The following is a 24,987-nucleotide window of genomic DNA, read 5'->3' as shown; positions in this document are numbered from 1 at the left end:
ATCTGTTTGCCAGGGTTGTAGGGGTCGAGGAGAGAGGAGTTGAAGTTGCGAAAGTTTCTACAGGTGATGGTTAGGCGATTGGAGGGAAAGGTGGTGGAAGACAGGGGGAGAGAGAAACTAATAAGGTGATGGTCGGAGAGAGGAAAAGGATTGTTTGAGAAGTTGCATGGAGTGCATAGGTAGGAGAATACAAGGTCAAGCGTGTTGCCATCAGAGTGAGTAGAAGCCTGTACCCATTGCTTCAGGTCAAATGAAGAGGTTAGACTAAGAAGTTTAGAAGTAGCAGGAGTGTTTGTATTAGCAGGGATATTGAAATCCCCGAGAAGGATTGTGGGAATATCCGAAGAGAGAAAGTAGGGTAGCCAGGCAGAAAACTCATCAAGGAAAGTTGATAATGGTCCAGGGGGCTCACAGCAATTCTTAGGGAAGTAGGAGAGAATAGACGTATACAGTGGGCTTCGAATGATGAGAGGGAGAAAGATGGAGGAGGGTGAATAACCTGGAAGGTGCTCTGGGGGGATAGGAGAAATCCCACTCCACCTCCCTTGCGTCCATTAGGCCTAGGGGAGTGAGTCCAGTGAAGGCCACCCTGGGAGAGGGAAGCAGGAGAAGGGGTGTCATATTCGTTGAGCCAGGTTTCGGTGAGAGCAAGTAGATTAAAGGAATTAGTGACAAAGAGGTCATGAACAGCAGTGAGTTTGTTGCAGACAGAGCGGGCATTCCAGAGGGCGCAGGAGAGAGGGAGGCTGGTGTTGGGAAGAAAAGGAATGAAGACTAAATTGTGTAGATTGCGACTACTGCCAAAGGGTGTAGGGTGATGGTGATGGGTGTGTTGGGCACAGTTAAATAAGGGGGGCCCAGGGTTTGGGGAAATATCTCCAGCGATTAGGAGAAACAGAAGAGTGAGGGAGGTAGTATGAGAATGTGGTTTGTATGAGGGGACATGCTTCAGTATCCTGGGGGGTTTGTTAGCAAGTGGGCTTAGAGTTAGAAAGAGGTGATGAGTGCAGTAATAGGGGGAGGGGAGAAGTGAGGGTGATATGTACAGATTGTGGGGTGGAGCAGAGGAATGAAGAAAAGAGAGTTTGAGGAGAAAGGCAGCAACTGTGAAAAAGAGGAGAGGTAAAGAGAGCATGTTTTAGAGAGGAAGATGATAAAATTTGGAAATGGGGTCACCTGCAGTCTGTTATAGTTTGCTTTGTGCAAATCGCTGAAGTGCAAGAGCAGAAGTGCCACTTATTTAAAGAACCCAACTTCTTTGGAAGAACCCCTGTATGTGCAGCCCCCTTTATGTTATACTTACTTTATTTCCCAATCCCCTAGTAGACAGCTCTCCTCCCCATTTTCTGATGCTCTTGGATGTGGACAGGGCCTTTAACATCCACACATTCAATGCAAAACTATTGGTCTTGCATTGTAAGTAATCTTGGAGAGGCCATGACTAGTCAAGCAGTGAACAGAAGCAGCTTCTAGGGCCAGTCATATGCCCCGTACACACGGTCGGTTTTTCCGACGGAAAATGTGTGATAGGACCTTGTTGTCGGAAATTCCGACCGTGTGTGGGCTCCATCACACATTTTCCATCGGAATTTCCAACACACAAAGTTTGAGAGCTTGCTATAAAATTTTCCGACAACAAAATCCGTTGTCGGAAATTCTGATCGTGTGTACACAAATCAGACGCACAAAGTGCCATGCATGCTCAGAATAAATTAAGAGACAAAAGCTATTGGCTACTGCCCCATTTATAGTCCAGACGTACGTGTTTTACGTCACCGCGTTTAGAACGATCAGATTTTCCAACAACTTTGTGTGACCATGTGTATGGAAGACAAGTTTGAGCCAACATCCGTTGGAAAAAATCCATGGATTTTGTTGTCGGAATGTCCGATCAATGTCCGACCGTGTGTACAGGGCAATACAGTGGGGAGGAAGCCTGTGGAAGCACGCACAGCTCAGTGTAGACTCTGAGCAGGCAGGTATGTTTTTTTATTGCAGAAGACATGCTGCATGCCTGCGAGGCTGCCTGTATGGATTAAAAAAAAAAGAAAACGTTATTTGAAACGTTATGTGAAAAAAATATACTCTTTAAATAATTTATTTAAAATTAATCCTTCAATAATTCTTACCCATGTTTTGTTATGGTATTAGTAATAATGTTATAGTTACAATTCATGTTTTTCTAATTACATTTGGTTTTATTGTTTTTTTTTTTCTACTAAGGTATTTGTGAAGTACAAGGAGACCCCCATTATTACACCTTTGACAACCAGGTGCACCATTTCATGGGCACTTGTACCTATACTTTATCTAAGCTGTGTAAAAATGATGGAACTCTGATATACTTTAATGTGGAGGCAGCCAATGAGCACAGAGGAACCAACACCAGGGTGTCTTATGTGAAGTATGTGAATGTTGCAGTGTATGGATACAGAATAACACTGGATAAGAACAGAGTTGTAAAGGTTAGTCTTTTTTCAACAAATCAAAAACAAAACAGTTTCAGTAGATCTTTGTCATAATGGCTGATGGGTGAGTGTGTGTGTGTGTGTGTGTGTGTGTGTGTGTGTGTGTGTGTGTGTGTGTGTGTGTGTGTGTGTAAGGGAAGGGTAAATCCCAAATTTTGGGTTGTCCCCAGAAAAGTAATAGATGAGACATCCTCCAATGGGGACACTAGTTCTGGTGATCTGGGGATTCCCTTAACCACTTAAGCCCTGGAAGAATTTACCCCTTCCTGACCAGAGCATTTTTTGCGATATGGCACTGCGTCGCTTTAACTGACAATTGCGCAGTCCTGCGTCATTTCACCCAAACAAAATTTACGTCCTTTTTTTCCCACAAATAGAGCTTTCTTTTGATGGTATTTGATCACCTCTGCGGTTTTTATTTTTTTACTTTTTGCTATAATAAATATCCCAAAAAATATATATAAAAAAAATAATTTTTTCCTCAGTTTAGTCCGATATCTATTCTTCTACATATTTTTGGTAAAAAAAATCGCAATAAGCGTATATTAATTGGTTTGCACAAAAGTTATAGCGTCTACAAAATAGGTGATACATTTATGGCTTTTTTAAATTCTTTTTTTTTTATTAGTAATGGCAGCTATCAGCGATTTTTATCGTCACTGCAACATTGCAGCAGACAGATCGGACACTTTTGACACTATTTTAGGACCATTGACATTTATACAGCGATCAGTGCTATAAAAATGCACTGATTACTGTGTAATCTCTTCCCTGGCAGGGAAGGGGTTAAACACCAGGGGGCAATCAAGGGGTTAAATGTGTTCCCTCAGTGTGTTCTAACTGTAGAGGGGTTGGGCTCACTAGAACATGACAGTAGATCCCTATCATGTTGCTAGGCAGTTCTGCCTCTCCATGTCATGATCACGGGCCAAAGCCTGTGGCCACTAGCCTGCAATTTAAAGGGTACGTATGGGTACGCTCATTTGCGCAGCCGTGCCATTCTGCCGACGTATATCGCCGTGCGCTGGACGGCAAGCGGTTAATTTTCAGGGATTTCCTCTCGCTTCCTGTTTGGCTATGAGACACGAAGCAAAGGGAAATCTCTGAAATGGGACACAGATCGCAAAATTCTGATGGTGGCTATCAACCCCCCCCCCTTTTTTTTTTTAAATGTAAAAAAAAAAGTTTTGCCTATAGTTCTACTTTAAGGCATCATATGGTTACATCAATTTAAAGATACACTTATCTCCACAAGGGACAAGCTAAAATGTCACCTCCTGTATGGGACTGAAAGGTATAAAGGTCCAGGAATTGGTTGGGACTATATTGTGATTAGTAAATTTGGAAATATTTTTCTTACACTTTTTGAATCTCTATAAATGGGAGCTGTCATACTATAGAAAGTCTCTATTTTTTACTTTGTTGCAGTCATTTGGCCAAATATATAGTTATTGCTCTATATTGTTTACTTACATTTTGTTTTTGACAGGTGGATGGGCAGTTGGTGACCCTTCCAGTTAACCTGACACCAGATGTTGAAATATTTATAAGTGGATCTAATGTTGTGGTGACAACAGGTTTTGGACTTATAGTGAAATTTGATGGAAATCACAGAGTACAAGTGAAAATTCCAGAGAACTACTCTGGCAAAGTTTGTGGACTTTGCGGAAACTTCAATGGAAATGCAGCCGATGACTTCTTAAATCCAGATGGTCAACTAGAATCAGATTCAACAAATCTTGGTAACAGCTGGCAAGTTGACAATGATACAAGGTAAAATGTTTTAATGTTGATTATGCTTTAATAAAGGCTGAAAATGCCTTTCAAATTCAAATCTTCCATATTTTACACACAAAGACACTTACCCAGCAGTTGTATATGTTTATTACAGATGTTCACCAGGACCTGACATTCAACCAAATTGTACCAACGATGAAAAAGTCATTATTGCAAGCAACAGCTTCTGTGGACTAATTACTGACAAAAATGGTCCATTTAAAGAATGCCATGCTGTTATTGACCCACTAGTTTACTATGATAACTGTGCTTATGACTTATGTGAGATGAGTCTGGATCCAGAAACTCTGTGTAATAGTCTTCAGGTGTATGCAGAAATCTGCCAGTCCAATGGAGTTACCATTTTATCCTGGAGAAATAATTCTTTCTGTGGTAAGTATGCTATTCACTATTGTTATTCAAACTTCTCAGATTTTTAAAGCTTTATATTAAATGTAGTAATCGTTCTGGATTATTATTATTCTCCATATGAAACTGGACCTGAACTCAAAAAGTGAAGGGATAAGGAGCATACAGTATATACATATAGAAATTATAACTGTATATGTTAAATGTAAGGCACTGTAGCCTCATTGCTGCAGTCTCTGACATAGGGAAACAGTGCCCTGCCTCTACCAAGATGATCACTTTAAAAAACAAGGCATGGTAAGTCAGCAATGGGGAAAGAATAACTGCAGGGAGACAAGAGACAATACTGGTGATTAGTCCTTTGGCCTCTATAGCCTTTTTTTTGTAATGCTCGTAAAGTTCAGTTCCCCTTTAACTTAGGTTTTTAGTGTATCAAGAAATACTCACCTATTGTACAATTCAGCATAAATGCTTAATTGTATAATGTTTTGTTTATTGTTGATGGTATATGACTTTTTAGCATGCTTTAGCATGTTAATATGTCTTTTTTTTTTAAAATAGTCCACTTTAGTTACCTCTTGTTGGTCATCTGTTCACATGAAACGTTTTATGATAACCCTGCTTGATCCTTGTTTTAAAATGTACTTCCCCAGGTGTATGGAATCATCATTATAATTATTTTAATAAGCTTGAAATCTGTGAACTGAGCTTACAATAGCAAACACTATAGATCATGCTTTTTGGAAAGATGTAGCATAACTAAGTAGAGCAAGTGATAGAAGAATACATGCAAAATTAGCATCTTTATTTCCTCACAGATTTGAAGTGTCCACCAAACAGCCACTATGAGCACTGTGGAACCGCATGTCCAGCTACGTGTGTCAGTCCAGGAGCTCCATCCACATGTTCTCTGCCCTGCACTGAGTCTTGTATCTGTGACCCCGGATACATCCTTTATGGAACAAAATGTGTTCCAGATGACAAGTGTGGATGTTGGGATGATGATGATAAGTACTATGCTGTTGGCGATGAATTCTGGACAGATGATACTTGCTCTACAAAGTGCAAATGTCCTTCACCTGGAAGCGGATTAATATGTAACAGTGATTCATGTCCCAGTAACCAGTATTGTGGAATATCAAATGGTGTTCCTGGCTGTCATTACTTCACATATGGCATTTGTAGAGTCCATAATGATCCACATTATGATACATTTGACAGACTCAATCATGACTTCATGGGTCTGTGCACTTACACTCTTGCCAAACTCTGCAACAGCTCAACTTCTTCTCAAAATTACTTCAACATTGAAGCAAAGAACGAACACCGTGGAGATCCCAAAGTGTCTTTTGTAAAACATGTTCTCATTGAGGTTTATGGTCAGAAAGTCAAAATCGTGAAAAATGAGAAAGATCGTGTTTTGGTTAGTATGAACATTTATTTGTTTCCTATCTGATGTTTTCCAGAGGTATGTACTACTAATTCATTACTAACATTCTTACCTTACATTTAGGTCAATTCTATCTGGACCTCACTTCCTGTAAGTTTAGTGGGTGGAGCAGTGAGTGTGACTTGGACTGGAAAGTATGTCAGTCTGCAGACAGATTTCAGGCTGACTGTCTCTTATGATGTAGACACCTTTGTAGAAGTAAAACTTCCTAGTAACTTCTCCAAACTAACATGTGGAATGTGCGGTAACTTCAACAATCGCAAATCAGATGATTACACGATGCCAAATGGAGAACAAGCCAAGAACTCTGAACAACTTGGACAGAGCTGGATGGTTGAGGATGATGATCCACTTTGTAATCTGGTTGATACACCTCCCCCTCCTCCTCCAACTTGTCCACCAGGAAAAGAGGAGTTGTACAAAAGCGATGCATTCTGTGGTTTGCTGATAAGTAAAGTTGGTCCTTTCCATGTTTGTAATTCTGTTATCAGTCCAGGAGGATTTGTTGACAGCTGTGTCTTTGACATGTGTGCTTTGGATGGAGATCCAGATGCTCTGTGTAGCTTGTTAGCAGCATATGCGGATGCTTGTCAGAAGGAAGGTATATCCATCAGTTGGAGAAATAATACTTTCTGTGGTAAGTATATCTTGCTGCATTTTTGATACGAGCTTAAGGCATCCTTTTTATAGAATATACAGTATATAGACATATGATTCTTGCTTTAAAAAAATGGCAAAATACTATTGTTCTCACTCTAAATGTGCATATCTGTCTGAAATATTTTTTAACCTCCCTGGCAGTATTCCTAAGTCTGGCTCGGGGTGGAATTTCAGAACCAAAAGCGGTAACCCAGAGCCAGACTCGGGATCGCATCGCAGGATCCAGGAAGAGCTTACTTACCTTGTCCCCTGGATCCTGCGATGTCTCCCCGCAGTGTGAGCGGCTCGTCCTCTGCTCGATTCATCTCAGAGCCAAGCTCCATTCCCTACGAGCGTTGCGACGCACGGGGACGGAGAACGGCGGCAAATTCAAAAAGTGAAACACACACAATACATAGAGTATACTGTATTATTACAGATTACATTACTGTATGAAATTATTTCACCTCCCTTTTGTCCCTAGTGGTTTCTCCAGTGCCCTGCATGCAGTTTTATATTATAAAAACTGTTCTTTCTGCCTGGAAACTGGAGATTGTCCATAGCAACCAAAACTGTCCCTTTACATCAAAAGGGGTTTTAGACCAGCTAGAAAACAGCGATAATAAATTAGAATCGCTCTCAAAATTGAGCGATAGTGATTTGTGGGGAGATCCATCATCAAACACTGAAAAGTAATGACAGCGACAATTCTGCAACTGAGCAAATTTTAGTGTTTTTGATTTGATTACATTATTGAATAATTTTTATTATTATTATATTATTATTTGGTATAATTATTTATAGTTATTTATTATATTATCATTTATGATTTCGTGTTTCAAACTTTATCATACCCGGGATGTCTACTAGACTCTGGTTTGGACAGATTTAAGTGAGTTATTCGAAAGAAATACAGGCCTACAATATAAAACGCCAAATTTCCATGCAAAATAATTCTAACGCTTTCAGCATCAAAAATATGAAATAATCATACTGCCAGGGAGATTAATCTTATATAACTTCACAAATACAAACATTATATATAAATGAAATTAGCTATTTCATATACATCTTCTTAATTTGTATTTCATTATCATTTGAAATTTTTAACTAAATGTTTTCCTTTTAGCACCTGACTGCCCTGCGAACAGTCAGTTCAGTACCTGTGCATCTGCCTGTCCGGCCACATGTCTAGAGCCACAACCAGAGAACTGCAGCCTTCCATGTTCAGAAGGATGTGAATGTATATCAGGTTATGTCATCAGTGGGGGAACCTGTGTGCATGAGTCACACTGTGGCTGCTTCTACAATGGCATTTATTACATGGTAAGAGGGAAGAAAATTATTATTTCAATACTTTTAATCTCTGTACCAGTATTTTGTTAATTACATATTACTTATATTTATCATTTACAGGAAGGAGAACAATTCATAACAAAGAACTGTGAGAGTGTATGTACATGTGGAGGAGGGAACAACATAACATGTGATCCAATGTCTTGTACTGGAGATGAAATCTGCAAAGTTCAAAATGGGTTGTTGGGCTGCCATCCACCAAGCACAGCAATCTGCCACATTTATGGAGATCCTCATTATACAACATTTGATGGCACAGTTCATCACTTCCAGGGATCTTGCACTTACACTGCGACTGAGACATGTGCTAATACCTCTCACAGCTTTAGTGTTATCACCCGTAATGAACACCGAGGTAACCCAAGCTGGACTGCCATTAACTCAGTCAACATTACTGTGGATGGAATAGAGATCTTTATTGAAAAGAACAACATTGTACATGTATGTATAGTAAAAAAAAAAAAAAATCCTATGTATATTTAAAGAAACTATTTTTTTACTATATATGAATCAGTATGATTATACTTCCATTTTCTTTTTATCCCTTCATAATTGTCATGACTGCTGTTTTTCACTGTAAGGAGCCTATTTATAGAAAAAAAATGCTGGATGAATGGTACAAGCATTTGCCAAACCATGACAAATTTACCTCTTATCTTGTCTGACCAGAATCTCAGATACTCCCAGCAGCACTTTTGAGGAGCTGGTGGCACTGATTTATATCAATAGTTAGTCTCTCTTATTTACTGTGTAGCTAAGTACAGCCCACTATCTGAAGCCCAATGCCAGCCAAACCCTTCCAATTTGTTTTGCCTTGAGCAAGTCCATTTAGGAAAAGTTGTGATTTTTTTTTAACTGGGACAGAGACAAAAACTATTTTAGTGGAATAGGGAAGGCTTAGAACCTCTGAATGTGATTTGCTACTTTCCAGGACCAGGAAAACGTGATACAAGTGACAGGAGAAAAACATTTATTACAAATATTATTTAAGAACTAGTTAATAGTATAAACATTTTGCAAGTCCCTGTAAGTAATGAGATATTGAAATAGTTAATGCCACATTTTAATTGCAAGCTAACCAGTTAAACTTTTTTTTTTTTCTTTTTAGGTTAATGATGAGATAGTTACACCTCCTTTCTCAAAGTCTGATATACATATTACACAGAGTGGCCAGTATGTTACAGTCATAACAAATTTTGGACTAGAAGTTCAGTTTAACGGTGATCATGAGCTGTTTGTAAAAGTGAATGAGAACTACAAAGAAGCATTATGTGGTCTGTGTGGAACCTACAATGACAACCGTCATGATGACTTCATGACACCAGAAGGCAACATTGTAACCAATGTCAATGATTTTGGCAACAGTTGGAGGGTGCCAGATGATGGGTGGATGTGAGTATCTGGACACGCATTTTAAAGTGTTATGACTAGTGAAAAATGATGTATAATGATATTTCTATTTTTAGTTAAATTTTTCTTTTTTTTTAAATCAGAAAAAAGTTTTATTTGAATTTCTGCACAGCCATATACAAGTCAAATATAACCATGGCATACCAGTGACCATAAAAAATATCAAGTGTCCTTTTACAAAGTCATCAAAAATGTACAGTATCAGAGTACCATTTTACATACATATATGTATATAGTAAGGCAGTGCGGAACAGAATTAAAAACAATAAAATGAGTAAGCATTAATGCAACCAAAACATAGTGTCAGATGTACATTGCAACATAAAATCTATTATCCATACTCCGGAAACATTGCTCATTTAGTTATAGTGCTCAGCCCAACCTCTTCAGCAGTCTTTCTTCACTTAATATATGTGAGATCAGGTACTACAGCTTTGTGATTAACCTTGCAACAATCTATATTTGACCAATTGATGGGGTGCTAAGCCTGGCACTTCTAGCCAATCTTGTCACATCTTGTAGAATTTACGGGGTACATTTCTGTGTTGGCACTTCAATTTGTCGCGTATTAATAGTTTATTCACTTGGTCAATCCACTGTTGCCTGGTGGGGACCCTGGAGGTGATCCAGTGCTGAGCTATCAGTCTCTGAGCTATATAAAGCAGCCGGAGTATCGTTGTATGGGTCGAAAGGGTCAAGGACTCATCATCCAGGGCACCCAGCAGGCATACCACCGGATGTCTCGGAACTGTAAAGTTAAACACCTGAGAGATCAACTCTAAAATTTCCGTCCAATATCGAAAGAGTTTTGGGCACCTCCAAAACATGTGCATGAGGTCCCCTTGATCTCTTGGCCCTACATCTTCCTCCCATTTGCTTTTGCATGGTAGACCGTTAGAATCCTGAAGCGCAGCAAGGATAATACTGTGCCCTCTAGAGATCATACCTTTCGTTTCTTTTTCCATCAAGATCTCTTGCAATATGACATGCTCAACTAGCTGGAGAGAAGTATGTCTAGATTGCAGTTGTAGAGCATGTCTTAATTGCAAGTATCTAAAGAAATTAGTACGCGGGATGTCAAACTCCATCTGGATTTCTGTGAAAGACTTGAGAACCTGACCTCTGTAAAGTTGTGATAGAAACTGAATCCCTCTTGTCTCCCATGATCTAAAGCACTTCAGTTTAAGTAGTTCCCTATAATTGACGTTCCTCCAAATAGGAGTACACTATAGGAAGCCTCTTATACCTTATAATCATTTGAGATATGTCCATAATCTTTTTAACAAGATTATGGTTGGGAGTCTCCTGACTAGGTGAGTGTAGCCGGCCTCTAAGGTGCTTAATGCAATGGTAGTACTTGACGGTGTGCTAAGAAGTCTACGTATAGGATCCAAGTCATCTGTCAGTCCCCACCCACCCAGCTGCTGTAGCTGGGATGTGAGGAAATAGACTTTAGCATGCGGGACCGGCAGTCCACCCTCTTCCTTATTATATTGTAAAGTGGACAGGCTGATTCTAGCTGCTTTTTTACGCCACAGTAGTTCTCTGAACTGGGAATCTATCTTATCGAACCACCGCTGGGGTATCCATACTGGTGAGTTATGACATATGTATAATAGCTGCGGGGACCACACCATTTTTATGAGGTTCGCCCTCCCAACTACTGATAATGGTAATTTGCACCAGGTATTGCATTTTTCTCTAAATTTAGTAAGTATGGGAATAAGATTAAGAGTGATATATTGGGTGATATCTGGGGACACCTGTACCCCTAAATAGCGAAAAGATGACACTATCTGCACCATTGAAGCACAGTCAGGTAATGGGGCAGATAGCGGTTCCCGGGGCATCAACACTGACTTATTCCAATTGATGGAAAATCCAGACAGTGTGCCAAATACTTTAATTAGATGCATAGCTGTCTTTAAAGAGTCCTGGGTATCGCAGAGATATAACAATGTATCATCAGCATATAGTGATATAACGTCTATTCCTGTGGCGCGACGGAATCCTACAACCCCGCTGTCACCTCTCAGTCTAGCTGCCAAAGGTTCCAGAGCCATGGCAAACAGCAGGGGTGACAAATGGCACCCCTGCCTTGTGCCTCTGAATAGAGGAAACGAGTTTGAAAGTTCCCCGTTGACCCTGATTCTGGCTGATGGCTGAGCGTATAGCAGTTTGACCCATCTAATGAAAGTACAGCCTAATCTCATGTGTTCCAGTACCTTCCACAGATAAGGCCATTCGACACTGTCGAAGGCCTTAGCTGCATCCAGTGAAAAAATGGCCTGATTACCGGGATTCTCAACTGGGATTTGAATGTTTAAAAAGAGGCGCCTGATGTTTTGGGCTGTGGATCTGGTAGGTATGAATCCAGATTGATCCCTATGTACTAACTTTTGGACTATTTGAGAGAGTCTTGTCGCTAATACTCTTGCTAACAGTTTGACATCAGTCGTTAATAATAAGATGGGCCTATAAGAGTCAGGGGACGTGGCATCTTTACCAGGTTTTAATAACACTATTATAATTGCCTCGTTCATAGAACTAGGCAGTACACCCTTCTCTAGTGCATCATTATATACTTTTAGTAACGTAGGTAGTAATGTGTCCGCATACCTTTTGTACACCTCGGATGGTAGGCCATCAGCTCCCGGAGCCTTATTATTATGTGTTTGTGCTAAGGTTAATGCCAATTCCTCTGCTGATATCGGAGCATCTAAGAGGGCCACATCCGAGGTGGACAATCGAGGCAACTCACACTCATTAAGGAAATACATTATGTCACTCTACTCAGGGCACACTTTAGACGTGTACAGATCAGCATAAAATGACCTGTAATATTTCTGCATTATTCGTATGAACTGCTCCCTGCGTATCACACAGTTAAATTTTTCTTATTTTTCACTTTTTAAAAGTTACTTAAAGCCCAAACCGTTTACGTTTTTTATAAAGCATGGACGTATTAAAATTTTCAGGGTTTATTGCTGCCCAGAGCTCTGCTGCGAAAGTCACCCTCTCTATTTTCCCCAGTAACCAATGTCCCAGGGACAGAAAATGATGGGAAATGGAACATTTTGCAGGTATCACCAGAAAAGCTATTAAAGCAAAATCTTCCAAAGGAGATATCTATTCTAGTAAAAAGGAACTAAGAAATGATTTTCTCTCACTTTGGAGAAAAATTCTTGTACTTATTCTTGTTTTTCTAAAACAAACAATGAAGGGAAATCTCTACAACTAGACACACACAGGGAAAAAAATGGGAAAAAAATCTCTTTAACCCTTCTGTACTCTACCCAAAGGTTTTAAAAGCTTTGGCTTTACATATACTTAGTATACTGAATGTAAATATTGATTTGCTGTATTTTTTTGTCATGTAACTATAACTGCTATCATGTGGGCCTAATTATTTCAAGAAAAGTTGTGTACATGCCAATCTATTCTTCATCAGTTTTTTTTATCTTTCATAGTTACATAGATAGGTTGAAAAAAGACATATGTCCTTAGAGTTTAAATTAAAGACTAAAATAAATACATTATACAAAAAATATATATACAGTATTCCCATTATAATGTTATATGAGTGGATTTTTTTTTATTTATATACAGTATAATATTTGTAAATAATACTAGCCAGTTATATTCTGTGCATTTACAAGAACATACAGGTTTTTACACAGTCTACAGAGCTAGCTAGAATTAGCTCCAGAGGAAATATATTCTACATTTTCACAGCTATAAAGAATGCTTTCTACAAGGAAATCACGTGATGGAAAAAGAGTGGATTTTTTAAATTAAAAATTACCCATAACCCAAACATGTCCATGCTTTTTCCCTTTTACACATTAGCACAATGTTACAGCTTTACATTTTACTTAATATAAATATGATATTATTTACTTTTATGACTTAAATGTATTTCAATTAGATGTGATTCTACTCCACCACCTCCACCAGTCTGCTCTCCCACTGTACAAGAAATAGCAATTCAGAAATGTTGGATTTTAAGAGACAGCAATGGACCATTTAAAACCTGCCATCCTTACCTTCGACCACATCAATACTTTGAGAGTTGTGTCTTTGATCAATGTGTAACAGGCGGAAGTGAAGATCTTCTCTGTGGTGTACTGGAGTCCTATGCTAAAGCCTGTGAAGGTTTAGGTGTCAACTTGGTTGACTGGATAAACAATACTATTTGTGGTAAGATCTAAATATTTTGTGATTAACCACCCAAAAAAAAAAAAAGAAAAAAATCATTGTTTGAGCTAATAACTGACTTAAAATTTTTCACAGATCCAAACAGACCATCCACAACTCCATCTGCAACTTCTACTCCATCGACAAATCCACAACCAGGTATTGGATTTTCACACATTATATAATTCCTAATGTCCCTTCACATGAAACCTCCATCCATGATATGAGGGATCATATAGTAAAATACATTCACTATCTAGATAATATGACTTGTAGTCTTCAAAGCTGTTGACTGGGAAATTAAAATCTAAATAATCAGTATCACTTTCCTCTAATGCTCCAAACTAGCCTTATCTTACTGCAATCAGCTGTTGGGTGATTGGGTTTCTTTGGCAATCTCTATTGAGTCCCTTTGTAAGTTTCAACTTACAACTTCCAACAAGAATATATTTTTCTCTTTAGATTCAAGCTCTACAGCATTGCCCGTTATTTCTACCACAACACCTTCAACTTCTATAACTAGAACTACAACACCTACAACAATTACTATAGATCCCACTGCTACTACTACTACTACTACTACTACTACTACTACTACTACCATGACTACAACAAAAACAGCAGAAGTTACAAGTAAGTGGGATCAGAGTTAAAATTATGTGTGTACCATTTCACTTGGTTAAGTTATGATTGATTATGCCTATGCATGTTTCTAAAGTTTAGTTAAATAAGCATGAATGTAATAAAATATATATGGACATTTAATGTAGTTTATAGCAAGTGCATTATTTTGTCCTGATTACTGGGTTAAAAAATAAAAAGTTTCACATTTGTTTCAAATTTGAAGCTGTTGATCATGAATTATTGTTTTTTTATTTACTTTGTACTTACCAATTTTGTCTGGCATGTTGTATTAAACGGAGAAGCACCATATCCTGAATTTACCTAAATAACAGCTGTAGTACTTGGTCCTCCCCTGCAGCTGTTACCTTTTATACCCCCCCCCCCCTTTAGATTATAAACTCCATGAGCAGGACCTTCCTATTGCTTCTGTATTGAACTGTATTGTAATTGTACTGTCCCCCTCTATATTGTAAACTGCTGTGTAAACTGTCGGCACTGTATAAATAGTATAGTAATATAGTAATAATACTAATAAGATAGTTGTTGTTAAATGATCCACTAAGGCTAAGATGTATTATGATTCACCAGGGGTGTGGCCAGGATTGTGAAAGACCTCAAGCACCCCCGAGGAATGCAGCCCTGAGGAATGCAGCCCTGAGGAAACTAATTTTAATAATTTTGAATTACGCTTTGGAAATATGATAAAAAAGGGTTAACAATCGCTTAACAAGGATCAAATTACCATATAACATATAGCAAAAAATAGCTTGTATGTTTACATTTATAGATCAGGTATTGCTTTACAATGATACTGTATAGCATTATGCCAGCCAAAGGGATAAGGAAAAGAAGAAAATGTTTCAAGAATCAGATTTAATGCAAAGATAATAACTATTTTAACTGTGGATTGTTATTTATGAAAACAAATCTATGAGCTAGGTCAAGCTGATCATTTGTTTTGTCCTGGCTTATTCATTCTTTTGTGTTTCTTTATTTAGCTACTGGAATCTGCAGTGCATCAGGTGATCCTCACTACAACACATTTGATGGTAGAGTACACCATTATATGGGCAACTGCAGTTACACTCTCACTAAACTTTGTGACGCTTTGACAAGTGGACTCCCCTATTTCCATGTCTACACTACAAATGAACATCGGGGCTCCAACACCAAAGTCTCATATGTTCAATCTGTGCATGTAGAAGTGTACAACACTAACTTCACACTGTTGAAGAATAAAAAACTAAATGTAAGTGGTGTACTAGACATATGAAATTAATGATATACTATAACTGAATACAACAGATGAGTAGTAGCAATTGTTATCAGAAAAAAAGATTTTTACTATTTTGTGGGTTTAGGAAATATTATCTCTTACAGCCATTACACTGCCTTGAAAAAGTATTCATACCCCTTGAAATCTTCCACATTTTGTCATGTTAAGACCAAAAACGTAAATGTATTTTATTGGGATTATATGTGATAGACCAACACAAAGTGGCACATAATTGTGAAGTGGAAGGAAAATGATAAATGGTTTTCAAAATTTTTTACAAATAAATATGTGAAAAGTGTGGTGTGCATTTGTATTCAACCCCCTTTACTTTGATACCCCTAACTAAAATCTAGTAGAACCGATTGCCTTCAGAAGTCACATAATTAGTAAATAGAGTCCACCTGTGTGTAACTTAATCTCAGTATAAATACTTTTTCAAGGCACTGTATATAGCAATAGGATGGTGCCAGTAGGTGCAATGTAGCAGTGCCTTGGTTCCCTCTGCAGCCTACAGATAATTGTCCTAAATCAGGCTGCAGAGCTGCAGATAGTGTGCAATGTAGCATGAAGATTGGTGGCAGATTGTGTCAAAACCAGGGAGCAAACCTGCCACCCACTTCCAAAATCAGAGCTTCAGCTTACTCCCCAACATGCCACTGACCAATGGAGAGCTTCAACAGCCTACTAACAGAGTAAGGCAGGGCAGCATGACAAATAACGAAGACACTGAGAAAAATTTGGAAAGTGCAGAGTCTGCAGACCATGTACATACCCTGTGCAAATTCTATATTTATGTAAGCATGTTCCACCCCACATGAATGGCAATGAAAAAGATTAATTCAAAATGGCTAACAGATTAACTACTTGACTATTATTTACACATACAGTAGGTCATCACCTTAACATTTTGCCTATTTTGCTACAATGTGTGGGTGGCTTTTGCCACTTTTAAAAAAAAGTATATAGCAAATATTGATAATGTGAAGCATCCCAAAGAAACTAATTAGATTGGGCATCACTTTTTCTAATTAATTGCTATAACACTGTATTGCACTGCCTACATCATCTAAGCAATGTCTTGTAAATTGTTAGAAAATAAAACAACATTTTACAGATCCAACACATCACGATGAAAACTTTTAAAATGTGTAATTCCAGGTAAATGAGAAGAGAACAAATCTGCCAACACCCCATGATAGTAGACTCAGAGTCCATCTTAGTGGCAATTATTTGATTTTGGCAACAGATTTTGGTCTACACGTGAGATTTGATGGTAACCACTATGTTGACATTACCCTACCACCAGCCTTCAAAAATCATTTATGTGGATTGTGTGGTAAGTCCTATGTTTGTGTTAAGGTAATCACTTTTAAAGATTTACAAGACCCAATCTATATGATGACTCATATCTTCCCTCTATTCAGGGAACTACAATGGCATATTACCAGATGATGACATGAAGCCAGATGGCAGCATTGCCATTGATTCCAGAGAATTGGGAGACAGCTGGATAGTTTCACAAGATGGTGAATTGTAAGTGTTAAACTGTACATTTGCTCACATAGTTCCCAACACATTCATATATCACATAGACTATAGGTGCAATAATTTTTCCACAATATGTGCATTCATTCATGTTTCCTTGAATTTTTACAAGTATTGTTTCATGTATTTAAACTCTTTAAAAAGCAAACTGAATAAAAACAAATGTAGAGAATTTCAAACACGCAAAAATACACAGCAGTCCATTTTCAGTAAATTGACTAAGTAAAGTTGTAAAAAAATACAATACATATGTATAAAGCATGCAATACATTTTGATGTTTTAAGATGTGGTTGATTTCTAATGCCAAGGGGACATCAAGAATGGTGAATAATATCCCAGGATTAATAGTATATAGTATCATTCAGTAGTTACTAATGCAATACAGTATGTTTGTATTTCTGTTTATTGAATATACTTGCCCTTTCACTACTAATTGCTGTTTCTTAAAGGTGTGGAAGTGAAGAACTGGAACCTTGTAGTTCAATTGACCAGCAGGAGTACAGCAAGACTACAGCATGTGGCATTATAACTGATGCATCAGGTAACACATACATTGTTTAAAGCTGAGCTCCAGACAAATAGCCAAATAAACACATGAGATGCATAGATGAAAGTTGTTCAAACTGTCAAAAGAATTTGTATGTTTGTTCATCCAGTCCTGAAATATAAACAGTTGTGCCACACAGCGCATGCTATCTAGCATGGGAGGAGACTATCACTTACAGGTCTTCTTCCCGACCCCGCCCTTTGACTGGACAATTAACCACTTCAGCCCCGGAAGATTTAGCTGCTCAATGACCAGAGCACTTTTTACAATTTGGCGCTGCGCTGCTTTAACTGGTAATTGTACGGTCATGAAATGCTGTATCCAAACAAAATGTTGTCCTTTTTTTCCCACAAATAGAGCTTTTATTTGATGGTATTTTATTGCCTCTGCGATTTTTATTTTTTGCGATATAAATGGAAAAAGAACGAAAATGTTGAAAAAAATGATATTTTCTAGTTTTTGACATAAAAAAATCCAATAAGCTCAATTTTAGTCATACATTTAGGCCAAAATGTATTCAGCCACATGTCTTTGGTAAATGTCAATAAGTGTATATTTATTGGTTTGCGCAAAAGTTATAGCGTCTACAAACTAGGGTACATTTTCTGGAATTTACGCAGATTTTAGTTTATGACTGCCTATCTAATTTCTTGAGGTGCTAAAATGGCAGGGCAGTACAAACCCCCCCCCCCCAAATGACCCTATTTCGGAAAGTAGACACCCCACTGAAATTGCTGAGAGGCATGTTGAGCCCATTGAATATTTTATTTTTCTGTCACAAGTGATTGAAAAATGACAAAAAAATAAAATATTACACAAAGTTGTCACTAAATGATATATTGCTCACACATGCCATGGTTATATGTGAAATTACACCCCAAAATACATTCTGCTGCTTCTCCTGAGTATGGAGATACCACATGTGTAAGACTTTTTGGGAGCCTAGCCGCATACAGGACCCTGAAAACCAAGCACCGCCATCAGGATTTCTAAGGGCATAAATGTTTGTTTTCACTCCTCACTACCTATCACAGTTTCGAAGGCCATAAAATGCCCAGATGGCACAACCCCCCCCAAATTACCATTTTGGAAAGTAGACACCCCAAGGAAATTGCTGACAGGCATGTTGAGCCCATTGAATATTTTATTTTTTTGTCACAAGTGATTGAAAAATGACAAAAAAAGCTATTTGCTCAGAGGCATGTTGAGTCCATGGAATATTTTATATTTTGTCACAAGTTGCGGGAATATGACAAACTTTTTTTTTTTTTTTGCACAAAGTTGTCACTAAATGATATATTGCTCAAACATGTCATGGGCATATGTGAAATTACACCCCAAAATACATTCTGTTGCTTCTCATGAGTACGGGGATACCACATGTGTGGGACTTTTTGGGAGCCTAGCCTTGTACAGGACCCCAAAATCCAATCCTCGCCTTCAGACTTTCTAAGGGCGTAAAATGGTGATTTCTCTTCCTCACTACATATCACAGTTTTGGAGGCCATAAAATGTCAAGATAGCACAAAACCCCCCAAATGACCCCATTTTGGAAAGCAGACACTTCAAGCTATTTGCTGAGAGGCATGTTGATTCCATGGAATATTTTATATTTTGCCACAAGTTTCAGGAATTTTTTTTTTTTTTTTTAACACAAAGTTGTCACTAAATGATATATTATTAAAACATGGCATGCTATTCAAACATGGCATGGTTATATGTGGAATTACACCCCAAAATACATTCTACTTCTCCTGAGTATGGGCTTAAATTTTTGATATCACTCCTCTGCCTATTACAGTTTTGGAGGCCATGAAATGCTCAGATAGCACAAAACCTCCTCCAATGACCTCCTACATTCCAAATGACCCCATTTTGGAAAGTAGACACCCCAAGCTATTTGCTGAGAGTCATGTTGAGTATTTTGCAAATCTCGCTTTTTTGTCACAAAGTTTTGAAAAAAGAAAACAAAATACATTTTTCTTTTCTTTCTTCATTTTCATTTTCAAAAACAAATGAGAGCTGCAAAATGCTCACCATGCCTCTTAGCAAATACTTTGGGGTGTCTACTTTCCAAAATGGGGTAATTTGGGGGGGGTTTTGTGCTATCTGGACATTTCAGGGCCTCCGTAACTGTTATAGGTTGTGATGAGTAAAATCACAATTTTACGCCTTTAGAAAGCCTGAAGGCGGTGCTTGGTTTTTGGGGTCCTGTACGCGGCTAGGCTCCCAAAAAGTCTCACACATGTGGCATCCCCATATTCAAGAGAAGCATCAGAATGTATTTTGGGGTGTAATTCCACATATAACCATGCCATGTTTTAACAATATATCATTTAGTGACAATTTTGTGTAAAAAAAAATAAATAAAATGTAATTTAATTTAATTTAAATTTAAATTTAATTTAAATTGTGGCAAAATATAAAATATTCCATGGACACAACATGCCTCTCAGGCAAATAGCTTGAAGTGTCTACTTTCCAAAATGGGGTAATTTGTGGGTGTTTTGTGCTATCTTGACATTTCATGGCCTCCGAAACTGTAATAGGTAGTGAGAAAGTGAAATCACCATTTTACGCCCTTAGAAAGCCTGAAGGCGGTGATTGGTTTTCGGGTTCCTGTACAGGCTAGGCTCCCAAAAAGTCTCACACATGTGGTATCCCCATACTCAGGAGAAGCAGCAGAATGTATTTTGGGGTGTAGTTCCACATATGCCCATGACATGTTTGAGCAATAGATCATTTAGTGACAACTTTGTGCAAAAAAAAAAAAAAGAAAAAAAAAAGAAAAAGTTTGTCATATTCTTGTGGCAAAATATAAAATATTCCATGGACTCAACATGCCTATCAGAAAATAGCTTGGGGTGTCTACTTTCCAAAAAGGGGTCCTGGCATTTTATGCAGAACATTAGTAGCTTATGTCACACATCACCCACTCTTCTAACCACTTGAAGACAAAGCCCTTTCTGACACTTTTTGTTTACATGAAATTTTTTTTTTCTAGAAAATTACTTTGAACCCCCAAACATTATATATTTTATAAAGGAAAAGTCCCTACAGATTAAAATGGTGGGTGTTGCAATTTTTTTTTCACACAGTATTTGCGCAGCGATTTTTCGAACGCAATTTTTTGGGTAAAAAAAACACTTTTTATTGTTTGAATGCACTAAAACACACTATATTATATATTGCACTTATGGGACTTGCCACATCACCAAGTGTTACTGCAGTGCTGGATGTACGACCAGGATGTACTAGGCCACTGTTGCTTGCCAGTTCACCAGAAGGATGAGCGGCACTAGTACTGGCTCTCTGCTCCATACGAGAGCCCTGCGGTTCTTGTACCTCAACAAGAGCAGAAGAACGGGTTACACCTGACCTTGGCAGGGACCACTACTCTGTCGTCAGAGCTATCCGTCAGGGTGCTGCTGCTGTCTACCGGTGCGTATTCTGAGCCTGAATCTGGCAGATGGGTGAGTTCCTCTTCACTCTCATCTGTCATGCTTAGAAATGTGTAGGCCTCTTCACTAGTGTACCTTCGATTGGACATTTTGGCCTCTAAATTTACTGGTACAACTAGTGAGACTCACAGGAAAAAAGAGCACCTGACTGTCAACGACTGCTTCAGACGCTACCAAAAAAACTGTTAGCATTCGCAGGGATAAGGCCTGACTCTGCAAATGCTGCAGTTATGTGTGTTGTGTTTTGTAAGTGACAGTGATCGATTGATACTGCAATTGGGTGGGCTGGGCTGGGCGGAGGGGCTAAACACAGGTGCTAGCAGGTATCTGGGCTGATCCCACTAACGCTGCATTTTTGGGAACCCTAAACTATTGGGTGACGCTAATATAGTTCTGATAGTTCACTCAGGGAGTGAAGGGGTTAACTGGGAGGGGCGATCGGGGGTGAGATCGGGGGGGTGAAATGTGTGCCTACATGTACTGTGTCAGAGTAGTGTTGGTGCAACTCATGTTTGGATGTCCTCTCTCCTCTCTCTGGAATGGAAAAGAATTCCAGAGAGGGAGATGAGATCACTTCCCCTGCCTGTGTTTACACTTACAGGCAGGGGAAGCATTTCATTCATCAGAACCAATCAGCAGGTCCAGGCAAGAAATCATTGGCCTGGGCCTAGAGACTGATCAGTTCTGAAACTAATCCGATCGTCTCAGCCCCCTAGGCGGCCGTGCTCTCGACGTAAGGTAACGTTGTTTCGCCCACCCTTGCCATTCCGCCGCAGTAAAACTGTAGCAGTTGGTCGGGAACTGGTTAAAGTCAAAAGCAGCACAATGATGAGCTTGACTAACTGTCACTCTGTTCTCTCCTTGTGCTACTTCTTCCTCCCCCGGTCAAAGCTTTGCTGTACAGTAGACTACAAAAGTCTGACGCCATGCCAAAATTTGTATAATACCTGCATTAAAAAATGTATTTAATGATGCATTCATGGTTACAGAGCTGCCTTTGTGTCTTTTATATCTGCCTGAAGTTCAGCTTTAAACTTGTGGACTTATGTTAATTATTGAATAGTGATGAAAGAAAACTAACATAAATGGACACTGTTTTCCTTTAGGTATCTTCAAGGACTGTCACGCTCTAGTAAATCCTGATAACTTCTTTGAGAATTGCGTGCTGGATATGTGCTTTACTCAAGGAGAGTCAACTTCCCTCTGCTATGCTGTGCAGGCATATGCCCAACGGTGCTCAGATGCCGGAGTGTGTGTAGAATGGAGATCAGACGCTTTCTGTCGTAAGTAATGCTTTGCACTGAACATAACCTACAAAATAATGAATGTTTTCATGTTAATGTACAGTGGGGACGGAAAGTATTCAGACCCCCTTAAATTTTTCACTCTTTGTTATATTGCAGCCATTTGCTAAAATCATTTAAGTTCATTTTTTTCCTCATTAATGTACGCACAGCACCCCATATTGACAGAAAAACACAGAATTGTTGACATTTTTGCAGATTTATTAAAAAAGAAAAACTGAAATATCACATGGTCCTAAGTATTCAAACCCTTTGCTGTGACACTCATATATTTAACTCAGGTGCTGTCCATTTCTTCTGATCATCCTTGAGATGGTTCTACACATTCATTTGAGTCCAGCTGTGTTTGATTATACTGATTGGACTTGATTAGGAAAGCCACACACCTGTCTATATAAGACCTTACAGCTCACAGTGCATGTCAGAGCAAATGAGAATCCTGAGGTCAAATGAACTGCCTGAGGAGCTCAGAGACAGAATTGTGGCAAGGCACAGATCTGGCCAAGGTTACAAAAAAATTCTGCTGCACTTAAGGTTCCTAAGAGCACAGTGGCCTCCATAATCCTTAAATGGAAGACGTTTGGGATGACCAGAACCCTTCCTAGAGCTGGCCGTCCGGCCAAACTGAGCTATCGGGGGAGAAGAGCCTTGGTGAGAGAGGTAAAGAAGAACCCAAAGATCACTGCGGCTGAGCTCCAGAGATGCAGTCGGGAGATGGGAGAAAGTTGTAGAAAGTTAACCATCACTGCAGCCCTCCACCAGTCGGGGCTTTATGGCAGAGTGGCCTGACGGAAGCCTCTCTTCAGTGCAAGACACATGAAAGCCCGCATGGAGTTTGACAAAAAACACCTGAAGGACTCCAAGATGGTGAGAAATAAGATTCTCTGGTCTGATGATACCAAGATAGAACTTTTTGGCTTTAATTCTAAGCGGTATGTGTGGAGAAAACCAGGCATTGCTCATCATCTGTCCAATACAGTCCCAACAGTGAAGCATGGTGGTGGCAGCATCATGCTGTGGGGGTGTTTTTCAGCTGCAGGGATGGGACGACTGGTTGCAATCGAGGGAAAGATGAATGCGGCCAATTACAGGGATATCCTGCACTTCTCCAGAGTGCTCAGGACCTCAGACTGGGCCGAAGGTTTACCTTCCAATAAGACAATGACCCTAAGCACACAGCTAAAACAACAAAGGAGTGGCTTCACAACAACTCTGTGACTGTTCTTGAATGCCCCAGCCAGAGCCCTGACTTAAACCCAATTGAGCATCTCTGGAGAGACCTAAAAATGGCTGTCCACCAACGTTTACCATCCAATCTGACAGAATTGGAGAGGATCTGCAAGGAGGAATGGCAGAGGATCCCCAAATCCAGGTGTGAAAAACTTGTTGCTTCTTTCCCAAAAAGACTCATGGCTGTATTAGATCAAAAGTGTGCTTCTACTAAATACTGAGCAAAGGGTCTGAATACTTAGGACCATGTGATATTTCAGTTTTTCTTTTTTAATAAATCTGCAAAAATGTCAACAATTCTGTGTTTTTCTGTCAATATGGGGTGCTGTGTGTAGATTAATGAGGAAGAAAAATGAACTTAAATTATTTTAGCAAATGGCTGCAATATAACAAAGAGTGAAAAATTGAAGGGGGTCTAATATTTTCTGTCCCCACTGTAGGTATTTATAAATAAGCTTTAAAGCCCATAAGTATCATGCCCTGTAGCAAAAATTGCATCAATCTTTCTCAAAAATCCTTCCATCCCAAAATCTAGTTTAAAACATCCCAACATAGGCACCTGAATTATTGTACATATTAGGGCAATGTTATCTGGACAAGATCGGATTGCTGTATACAGTATATCTTTGATTTGGGATGGCTTTCTTGTGCTACTTAGCTTGTATCACTCTCATTGGCTTCTTTGCCTGTAGTTATATATACATTTTACATTTTCAGGACATAATGGAGAAACTTTGTGGAACCCTCCAAATAAGCTTATGCTTTTTATTTTAGATCAGAAGGAAGACATTGCATATAATGTGTGGTGACATTGGTGTATAACATAAAAATGTGATCGGGTAACATGTGCTATTAGTAATCAACGGTGGCTCAGCATGTGCTCAAGAATTCCACTCTGTGCATAATTGCATATTATCAGAAAAACAGGGAGTACATCACAGCCATTGCAGGAGTATCACTTTATTCTGTCCTTATGGATCAAAATCGCACAAAAAACACTAAGCACAAGAACAAGGGCTAACGTTGCCTAAAACATTAAAAGAAAATATAGCAGCCAATAGGTTCCAAACCCACGCAAATCAATGATCAAAAAACGAATAAACTACAATTAAGAGCTGCGTATTGTAAAGTGTAAAAAACACCTAAAATGTGAAAAGAAACAAAGAAACCATTCTCTTATATCATAAATTACATATCATAAATCACCATAGTGAATAAACAAATAAATCTTCATTTGAATTATAAAAAATACATACAAATCCCAAACTCCATGTATAAATCCCACACGTCCTCAGTGTGTATAGGAAAGGTTACTCTCCACCCGCATGCAGACA

The 24,987-nt window shown here is 38.8% G+C and overlaps 1 protein-coding gene across 1 annotated transcript in view; it reads left to right on the top strand.

Annotated features, from left to right (window-relative positions):
• LOC141141225 (IgGFc-binding protein-like) overlaps positions 1–24,987 on the top strand; it is a gene marked incomplete in the record, with an annotated part of 83,991 nt that overhangs the window by 15,615 nt on the left and 43,389 nt on the right. The window contains 14 exon segments of the mRNA XM_073628910.1: positions 2,224–2,465; positions 3,958–4,241; positions 4,360–4,637; positions 5,432–6,036; positions 6,127–6,700; positions 7,832–8,028; positions 8,119–8,499; positions 9,167–9,450; positions 13,391–13,674; positions 15,288–15,547; positions 16,733–16,901; positions 16,990–17,098; positions 17,561–17,652; positions 22,226–22,402. Of these exon segments, the coding sequence (XP_073485011.1) occupies positions 2,224–2,465; positions 3,958–4,241; positions 4,360–4,637; positions 5,432–6,036; positions 6,127–6,700; positions 7,832–8,028; positions 8,119–8,499; positions 9,167–9,450; positions 13,391–13,674; positions 15,288–15,547; positions 16,733–16,901; positions 16,990–17,098; positions 17,561–17,652; positions 22,226–22,402 (3,936 nt within the window).

This window comes from Aquarana catesbeiana, linkage group LG04, assembly GCF_042186555.1.
Source record: "Aquarana catesbeiana isolate 2022-GZ linkage group LG04, ASM4218655v1, whole genome shotgun sequence".
Classification (NCBI taxonomy): domain Eukaryota; kingdom Metazoa; phylum Chordata; class Amphibia; order Anura; family Ranidae; genus Aquarana; species Aquarana catesbeiana.
This window is presented reverse-complemented; position numbering and strand designations above follow the sequence as displayed.